Here is a 9,246-nt window from a genome sequence, read left to right as displayed (position 1 = left end):
TAATGGTTGTTGGCATAACTTAGTAAACAAAGACAGGGGACATGGTTAACATACTGCCAAACATGTTAATAGTCTCATTTTGAGCATGTTGGCATTTAGCTCAAAGCACCAATGTGCCTCAGTACAGCGTCATAGAGCCGCTAACATGGCTGTAGCCTCTTCTCTGGATCCATTCTCTCAAAGTGATAACTTGATTAACTAATTAACATTTCATTGCTTCATATGAAATTCACGCACCTGGTCTGGGAGCGTTGCAACCTCTGCGACAATGAGCACAATGATGTTACCCACGGCAACGGTTAAGAGCCAACCAGCCTGCAGCACGGACTTCATGTTGCTGGGCGCCTGGAGAGCAACGTGAAAAAAGAACCAGAGCAAATAATGAAAAGGCATATTCTATATCTGTATTTTCTGTCAAATTCACATTAGGACGGACTTGAACATGTAGAGTACCTGTGAATAGGAGAACTCCAGGCCGGTGACGGAGAAGACCACCTCCCCTACAGTGATGAGGAAGTACTGAGGGATCTGCAAGGCCATGTGGACGATGTTCGGCTTGATGTCCAACACGGGTCGGATGCTCTGCTCGCACTACAAGTAAAGATGTGTTACCTCGACCAGAATATTGTTACATTCAAGCTATTTTCTGACTGAAAATGTATGTATGAGTTACATTAGGTCCAAATGCAAAAGTCGACGGGATGATCAAGGTGAAAGCGCTGCCGAAGCCAAGGTCCTGACTGTAGACGCACTCTTGGTCAGGGCCGTCCTTGATCAGTAACTTAGCGCTGATGTGACAAAAAAATAAAAAACACCAGTCAGACCAAAGACTTTTCTCTCTGATATGACCGCTTGTGACGTAGATATAACGGAACGAGTCTTACACTCCCTGTGGTAGGTTAAGGTAGCCAGACATGTTGTTGACGGCGATGTCCCCAAAGTCCAGGGTACCAACCGTCACGTTCAAAACTGAGCCGAAACCGTTCAAAACTCTGGGGGTGGGAGGATTCAGATCACGACAGGTGAGGAGATTTTGATACAAGATTTTGATATGAAATCAGTAAGATTTAGTTATTATTTATTATTAATATTCTCACTATCTCTTTTATGATTTTCCTGTTTTCTGCTTGACACACAAAAAACCCTAAAACAGTACCATGCAAAACTCAAGGAGGCAGAAGATGATTGTAAATTAAAAAAAAATTACAATTTAATATTATATCTATTTCGAAAAATAGCTTGAATTTTACTTTTAACTTGGCCCTTTTCCTAGTTAAATACTGGATACTTTAGGAACTTTAAGCATCTATTAAATGAAACAATCTGAGCTGGAAAATAATCTTTGGTTGAAGAACCACTGATCTAAAGATTTCTAGACAATATACCACATCATAATTGCATTATATTAGCAGGCATGAGGATCACAAGAAGACAAAACCTCCTACAGTAAACAAGGTCATTCCTATTAGTTTAAGAACTATTTGAGACTTGCCTGATAGCATTAGCGCCCTGTTCCGGCTTTGCATTGACGTCCATGAACTGGAGACAGAAAGACATTTTAGGGCCTCCACATATTTGTATTTCAAGGTAATTTCAACATAAGTCATGGATAAAGGAAACATGCAGTATACACTTTGTTAAAGTCCAACTGAAATCACATTTAGTGGTCTCTTTTTGCAGTCAAATATTCCAACCTTTTATTGTACGATTTTATCACAATTAAAAGTTTTTATTGACAGCAGCTAGAATGCCAGGGTTACAATAGCCACATTTTTTTTAATATCCAATTCCAAGTTGGTAAAATACCCGGACTCCTCTGAATCACTCACAAATGCAGTATTTCTAGGAGGGTATTAGCAAACAAAGGAGGGACGTAAAAGTCCCTTGCTTAAATATTTATCTACCATTTATCACGTTAAAGTCAGAACGTTTTTGTAACTCGTGCTTGGACCCCTGCCGGCGTTGCATTGTATTCTGTGACCTGTAGCAGAATATATAATATATAAATATTTTAAAAAAGGAACAAAGAGAAAAAAACTATATATAACTAGGGAGTGATCTATCCTCTACGGTAAATTCATCGATTTGTGAAAATAAAATCTATTCTATTTTTCAAAAAAATGTCTAATTTGTACTTGACAGATGCTGTTATATTCTCCATTTTGTAAATGTCCATTGTAATGTCCATCCATGTATTCAGAGTGGGACTCCCTGGTAAGAGTCTTTTTTCCGTCCACCAGAAGTACATTTATTAAATATTTATCTCTTTTTGACAAATTCTTGGGTATATATTCAAGATACATGGTCTTATTTTCTAGGGGTATTTCACCGTTAAAAATGTTATGTGGGGCAATGTGTTTCCCTCTCCTATAGTATTTAATAACATGGCAATCCCCAAAAATATGGTAATGTTTTGCATTTTGGTTTCAACATCCTCTCCAGTAAATAGGAGGGTTTCTATCATAGTGGCATTTCTAAGAAGGTAATAAAACATCAGCCATTTATGAAGTTGATATTTGCTAAAATGTGGAAGTAGAATTAATAGAATTGTTTGCTACTTTTGCAGATGCCCCCAGTGAGGAGCAAAAAAAAGGTAAAAATAGAGAAGCGCACCAAAGAAATGACCTCAAAAGATTCAGTAAGGGATTCAAAACAAGATTCAATAAATTGCTAAACTGTAGCAGACAAAAAAAAAGTAACTTCAATTAGACTATAATGTGGTGTACTCACCAGTTTCGGTAGGATATTTTCCTGAGTGATGACCAAGGTATGCCGAGTGCCGTTCTCCAACGTAACACTGAAATCGTTAGCAGGCCCCAGATTCAATAGAAACGGTTCATCAAAGGTCAGGTAATCCTCATTGGCCTGTAGGAGCAAAAGAGAAGTCAAAATCTGTACGTCCTCCTACCTGAAGTGTGTGGAGACTTCACAGACCGTATTAGTTTACATTCAGATGGTTAGAGTCCGTGTACTGTGTCTTATTTTGGGTGGAGTACCGTGAAAGCCCCCAAGTTGAACTGGTTGGGCCCAGCTGTGACATCCAGCGGTGTGTCTAACATGTTGATGAACTTCACCTGGCCTACGGTGCTCGACGGGAACTCGGGCAGGGTTTGCTAGAAGAGAAATGGAATTGTGTGTGAGTTGTGCTTCCTAAGGTGATGTGTGTGTGTGTGTGTGTGTGTGTGTGTGTGTGTGTGTGTGTGTGTGTGTGTGTGTGTGTGTGTGTGTGTGTGTGTGTGTGTGTGTGTGTGTGTGTGTGTGTGTGTGTGTGTGTGTGTGTGTGTGTGTGTGTGTGTGTGTGTGTGCCAGTTACTGGACATATGTTTCTGTTGTGCGTTACACTCACGTCGATCTGTAGCTGGACCAGGGCAGCAGCGATGAACGCGGTGGCAGCGAAGAACATCCCCACAGTCATCCTCTTCAAGGGGCTGCAGACCACACGCACACGCACACGCACACACACACACACACACACACACACACACACACACACACACACAAACACACACACACAAAACACACATTCGTCATATTAAATCAAAGGGAACAATGGTTTTAGGAAGCCAAACTGTATCTTAATTTCCTTTCCCTATTCAGCAGTTATAAGCATTATATTAATAATTTATAAAAGGGTTATTACAACTGACAAAGCGAGATGTGGCTGATAGCTCCTGAAGAAATCTAGTAAGTGGATCTTGAGTTGAGTGAATTTTGAAGCTCACGTGTAACCAGTTTTAAATCCTCTTTCATTTTTTTGTACATGTATATTCATAGTGTTTTATAATACAATATAACCGTACTGTATATCATTAAATAATGAATTAAATTTCACAGTAGTTATATTTGTTTACAAAGACATATTAAACACGTTTCTGCTTCCAACTTCATTTTAGTGTGTTATAAACAATTTGTTTACTGCTTATAAATGCTAACTTATGATAACTTATCGTAATATTATGTATGCTTCCTGTAGAGACTTCACACAGTATCTCATTAATGTATGTAGCCAATAATAAAAACATAAAAAAACAAAACGTAATTATTTACATGCTTAGAGATTTACAGTCATACATACTGTAAACAAGAGTTGGGATAAAATTACTACATGCAAATAGACTATTTATTTTTTGCTTTTTTCTGCTGTATTTGTGTGTGTACAAAGTAAAAAAACACATCTATAACCTTGAGTTGGTTGAGATTTTAAGTGACTATCACTACGGATCTTTATGGCCACATGTGTCATTTATCTTTATCTTGCTTTTTGTGTTGCCAGCAGCTTGACAGTTTGGTGATTTAGGTCAGTAGTTAGTTTGTGCTGAAAAGAACAGTTTAAAAGGCGTAAACAAAAACGAAAAATGATTGCATAGAGTGTGTTAAATTTTTACACAAAGTTAACCCAGACTAAGTAACGTCATATTTTCCATCGCACAGGAACAAAACAAGAAAATGAACTCACCTGAAGTTTACTTTGCACTTGGCAATCAGCGGGTAGATCAAACTATCCACGATTGGCACCAAAATCAGGATCAAGATGGGGTTGACGGTCTGGCAGAAAGAGGGCGAGTCACTCTTTTAAAGCCTATTCTATTGGTTAATATCAACAGCATGTAGAAACAGCCCGACACCGTGAGTGTCTTACCTGCATCTGATCGGGCTGGATTGTCAGAATTCCCTGTTGAAGAAAGAAACAGAGGGAGACAGTCAGAAACTCATCTAACTTATCTGTGTTTTGGCGCTGACACTGCAAAAATGCTGCAAATAAAACACTTTACAAAGTCGCCGTCCATGGTGGTCGCCTGGAGGGTCCATCTGGAGCCCTGTGGAGGAGACACAGCTCTCGTTTGGTCTTTGGATTCTAGCAGTACACTTCTCGGTATGCATTATCTGTGTGTTTTTGCTATTGAAATTTGGAAGAAAATGGCTAATTACCTGCTGGTCAAAGAGAGCCCAGAACATGGGCAGAGGGATGTAGAGGAACAGCACCTTCAGCACCATCTTCACCTGGGCTATCAGGAGTTTCTGGAGCCAAACAAAGACAAGGATTAGGATTTTTTACATCACTGATTGTGCTGTTTGCGTTTGCATGTACTTGTGCATGTGTACTGGACTTGCATCGTATTTGTCCTCGGCCCAGTCCATCCAGTGGGTTCTCTTTGGGATCTCAGAGGCACGGTTCCTAAAGCGGTTCTTGATAGCAAACTGCAGATAACAGAGGGGACATATCAATGTGAATTCTGCACTCTGAATTATGTTAAACTAAACTGAAAACCTTTCTGACTAACAAAATGTTCATTTTACCCCGATGCAGCTGCAGACTTTCACCATGATGTTGCCTTGAGGGGGGGTCTTTATGTACATACCACTCCCAACAATGAACACAACTGCAGACACACACACCAAATATGTATTTAAACATTTGTTGTTGCTGGAAATAAAGGAGGTCATTGTAAGAAGGTCATTAGCTTATCTCATAAATGTACTATAAATATTCATGTTGCCACTTTCTTATAAAACACACTTTATAGATGGTAATAAAGGCTTATAACAAACTAGTTAATCATTAATTCATTCATTAATTCATAATTTATTGGTGCTGCAAACAGCTTTTTACAACTTGGTAACCCAGAAGCTGTCATTAAATTATATAATTTATTAAAGGTGCATTCCAGCTATTTAGCATTGTACTTTCATAAAGTTGGGAAGACTTACAATAAACAAAATTGAAGTGGCAGACGCTGATATATCTTGACTTTAAGTGTAAAATCAATTAAGAACCCCTTTAAAGGTAAATTAAATTGTTACTACGAAGACTTGATAAAAGTAGCACTGATCTGATCAATAGAGATGTTTAAAATAAGAAAAAGGATTTCTTACTCAGAGCAACCACCATGAGAGCAGCGGGGACGCCAAAGGCCAGTGAATAGCACTTCTGCTGGGTGTAAATACCACACTCCTGAGCTGGAAACCACAGCACACATAGACACAGGTTTATATTTTTAATTCAACACGTGATGCATTGGTGTATTTGTATTCTCTGTGATCAACGGTACCTCTGAGGATGGGGGTGATGACGGTGGACAGCAGACTGCCGGCATTGATGGACAGGTAGAAGATGGAGAAGAAGGTGCTTCTCTGCTTTTCCTGTTGGACACGCAAAAGTTAAACAAATCCTGGACAAAAAAGTCACAGAGTTTTCCATGATTATATTGTGCAAAACTAAATAAAACTATACAATTTATGACATCCCATTCCACAGAATCATTGATATTATGGGGTAATCTTTGTCCCTGGCCTTGGACAGTGTCATAAAGTCACTGAGACAGATGTTCCTGTGGTTATGAGTTAATTAACAACTAGCTGGAAACCAGCAGAGATACAAGAAGTGCTGACAAAAAGTCACACTGATAGCTGAGTGAGTTGTCTTATTAATTGCCTGTGTTGTGTGCGTACACACGTTTAAGAAAGAGAGAGAACATCTCAGTAATACTAAAAATAGTTTCAAATAATTCTGATGAAGTTTCCTGGGAAAAAATATTTTTTTTTTTTTTTTTTTAAAGAAAAGCTCTATTTTATGGAAACAGATTGCATTCACGAAAGAAAGAAACCTCCTTTTATTGTAATGACTTCTATATCTCACAATTATGAAATGCTATCTCATAATTACAAGAAACTTACCTCAAAATGAACAGTTACGCATCTCATTAATATAAGAAAAATCATAAATATGGGGAAATTCCTTCATAATTATGAGAAAACTTTCATGAATATAGGAAACTATATCAAACATACCACAAAACTATCTCATTGTGAGAAACAATCTCCTAATTATGAGAAACCAGTCTCATAATATATGAAAACTATCTCATAAATATGAGAAATCTATCTCATAAACATATGAAAACTCTCACATAAATAGGAGAAAACTACCACAGAATCATAATCATGAGAAAACAATATCTCAGAAATTTGAGATAACTATCTCATAATCATGAGAAAACTATCTCATGAATATAAGAAAACTATGAGAAAACGATGTGCTCGTATGAACCTTATAGTCGGAGCTCTTTTTCATAATTTTCAAAATATGATCTCATAATTATGAAAGAAATGACGTGTTTGCTTGAGCGACATCTAACCTGGTGGTCTTGGAACTGGTCCCCACCAAAGGCAGCCACGCAGGGTTTGATTCCCCCTGTACCCAGGGCGATGAGCATCAACCCCACCATGGACAGCGCTCTGAGGGCAAAAGCACAGACACCATGGACACAATGTCAACACACATGTGCGTATCCGTATCCAGCACTTTGTGTGTTCAACTCACACGTGGAGGGTCATGTTGTCGGGGATGCCGTCCCTGTTTGTATCTGTGATGTCATGGATAGCACTTACTGCCAAGACAACCTGCCCCAGCGCGTATACGATGGACAGGTAAACAATAGTCCTGTGCAGAGGGAGGAGGAGGAGGAGGAGGAGGAGGAGGAGGAGGAGGAGGAGGAGGAGGAGGAGGAGGAGGAGGAGGAAGAAGAGTTAAACAGGTGTACTGGTTCAGGTAGAGATAAGATAGACAAGGGTCAAAAATCCAAGGATGTAATTTAATAGCTGATTCTCTGAGATATAATTTAACCCCAACTCTACTCCATCTACTACAACAGTATGTTAAGCTAAATACTTTATATACTTATATTCACAATGCAATTTTTATTTGCAGGATCTGAGACTCACTTGAACTTGCCAAGCCACGAATCGGCCACAATGGCTCCCAGGATGGGCGTCAGGTAGCAGAGAGCCACAAAGGTGTGGTAGATGGTGGTGGCGAAGTCATCATCCCACCGCAGGAAGTACTTGAAGTACAGCACCAGCACCGCTGCACACGGGGAGGATCATGGGAAAAAGTTGTAATATGGTGGATCAGGTGTTATTAAAATCTTTTACTTAAGTAAAAATACCAATACAATAGTGTAGAAATACTCCATCACGTAGTACAAGAAGAAGTCTTGCATTCAAAATCGTAATCAGGCAAAAGTATAATAGCATTTAAGTAAAAGTACACATAGTTATATATATATTCTTCAGATATTGTAGGATTTTATCAGTGGTGTAAAATTACTCAAGTACTGTACTTATGTACAAGGTACATGTTCAGGTACATGTACTAGACTTGAGTATTTCCATTTTAATCTACTTTATACTGATTTTCTATTCCACAAAATTGTGCTTTGTGCAGAACTTGATTATCTACTTTCCACCACTGGGTGCAGTTGAGGCAAAGACAAATGAAACAGCTCCTTAAAGTATTAATTAAGCACTTTCGTGACGCAAAGTAAACTGTATAAAGTGCATCAGATCCAGAATAAACCAGCTCACCTCGCATGCCATAGTAGGAGAAACGCTCGCAGAACTCATTGACCACAATGAAAAAGATGCTTATTGGGTAGCCGCAGACCGTAGCCTTAAAGAGGGGGAAAGGAAGTTTTTCATGCCGTGATTGTGATGATTTCTTTTTAATACCCATAAATGAACGCATGTGTTGTCCTCTTACAAAATATGTCCTGTATCAGAGCATTAAGCCATAAATCTGAGCATTTTTATAAATACTACAGAAACAATTGCACTTACACTTTTTCTCTTGGTTTCGTCTATGCCTGCAGAAATGAAGTCACACATTATTTAAACAGATTTTTTTTTTTCTTTTGGATAAAAAAGTTAAATGTAAAGATAAATATTGTTAAATGTGACCTACTGAACAAATACAGCTGCAAATGTTAGTCAAATACTAGCAATTCATGATATGAAGATGCATACAAATGAATAATAAAATTAAATAAAATTAAATAAAGTCCTGTAAAACCTGCTGGAAAAGAAATCACAAAAGCTCCTGAGCTTCCCAGTCTCAGGGTTCCCACCCAGACTGGGACTCACCTGCCATGGCTGTTATGAGTGTTGACTTTGGGTCCCTTCTCCGACTGAATCCTTTAGCAAAAAGAGAGACTTTTGACCCCTATCCAGATCCACAACACGAAGACCAAACCTGGGCCTTACCAGCTCCATATATAACCTCCCATCAACCCTCCTGCAACGCCCACCGTTACTGGACTGTGGATCGCACACACACGGCGTCTAGCACCTACCATCATGCAACTCACCATGACTCCCACCTCCCAGCACATTATCCTCATCATAATCACAAGTGTGTGTGCGTGTTTGTCAGTGAGTAATTACTTTATGACTGAGGGAACTCGTCTTGCT

The 9,246-nt window shown here is 38.9% G+C and overlaps 1 protein-coding gene across 1 annotated transcript in view; it reads right to left on the bottom strand.

Moving 5' to 3' along the window:
- The window catches only part of slc15a1b (solute carrier family 15 member 1b), a 9,780-nt gene extending 824 nt beyond the window's left edge, over positions 1-8,956 (bottom strand). Inside the window, exons 1-22 of the mRNA XM_054623961.1 lie at positions 8,920-8,956; positions 8,617-8,642; positions 8,365-8,449; positions 7,723-7,864; positions 7,322-7,441; positions 7,137-7,236; positions 6,051-6,141; positions 5,875-5,958; positions 5,299-5,381; positions 5,113-5,199; positions 4,930-5,019; positions 4,773-4,817; positions 4,640-4,672; positions 4,457-4,545; positions 3,347-3,428; positions 2,997-3,113; positions 2,731-2,865; positions 1,493-1,539; positions 885-992; positions 674-788; positions 454-591; positions 238-345 (exon numbers count right to left, since the gene is read on the bottom strand). Coding sequence (XP_054479936.1) covers positions 238-345; positions 454-591; positions 674-788; positions 885-992; positions 1,493-1,539; positions 2,731-2,865; positions 2,997-3,113; positions 3,347-3,428; positions 4,457-4,545; positions 4,640-4,672; positions 4,773-4,817; positions 4,930-5,019; positions 5,113-5,199; positions 5,299-5,381; positions 5,875-5,958; positions 6,051-6,141; positions 7,137-7,236; positions 7,322-7,441; positions 7,723-7,864; positions 8,365-8,449; positions 8,617-8,642; positions 8,920-8,926 — 1,932 coding nt within the window. The 5' untranslated portion in view covers positions 8,927-8,956. The remainder of the gene's footprint in view (positions 1-237; positions 346-453; positions 592-673; positions 789-884; positions 993-1,492; positions 1,540-2,730; positions 2,866-2,996; positions 3,114-3,346; positions 3,429-4,456; positions 4,546-4,639; positions 4,673-4,772; positions 4,818-4,929; positions 5,020-5,112; positions 5,200-5,298; positions 5,382-5,874; positions 5,959-6,050; positions 6,142-7,136; positions 7,237-7,321; positions 7,442-7,722; positions 7,865-8,364; positions 8,450-8,616; positions 8,643-8,919) is intronic.
- Between the last annotated feature and the right edge of the window lie 290 nt (positions 8,957-9,246).

This window comes from Anoplopoma fimbria, chromosome 22 (genome assembly GCF_027596085.1).
Source record: "Anoplopoma fimbria isolate UVic2021 breed Golden Eagle Sablefish chromosome 22, Afim_UVic_2022, whole genome shotgun sequence".
NCBI classification, from domain to species: domain Eukaryota; kingdom Metazoa; phylum Chordata; class Actinopteri; order Perciformes; family Anoplopomatidae; genus Anoplopoma; species Anoplopoma fimbria.
The sequence above is the reverse complement of the archived record's forward strand: the minus strand, read 5'-3'. Positions and strand labels throughout refer to the sequence as shown.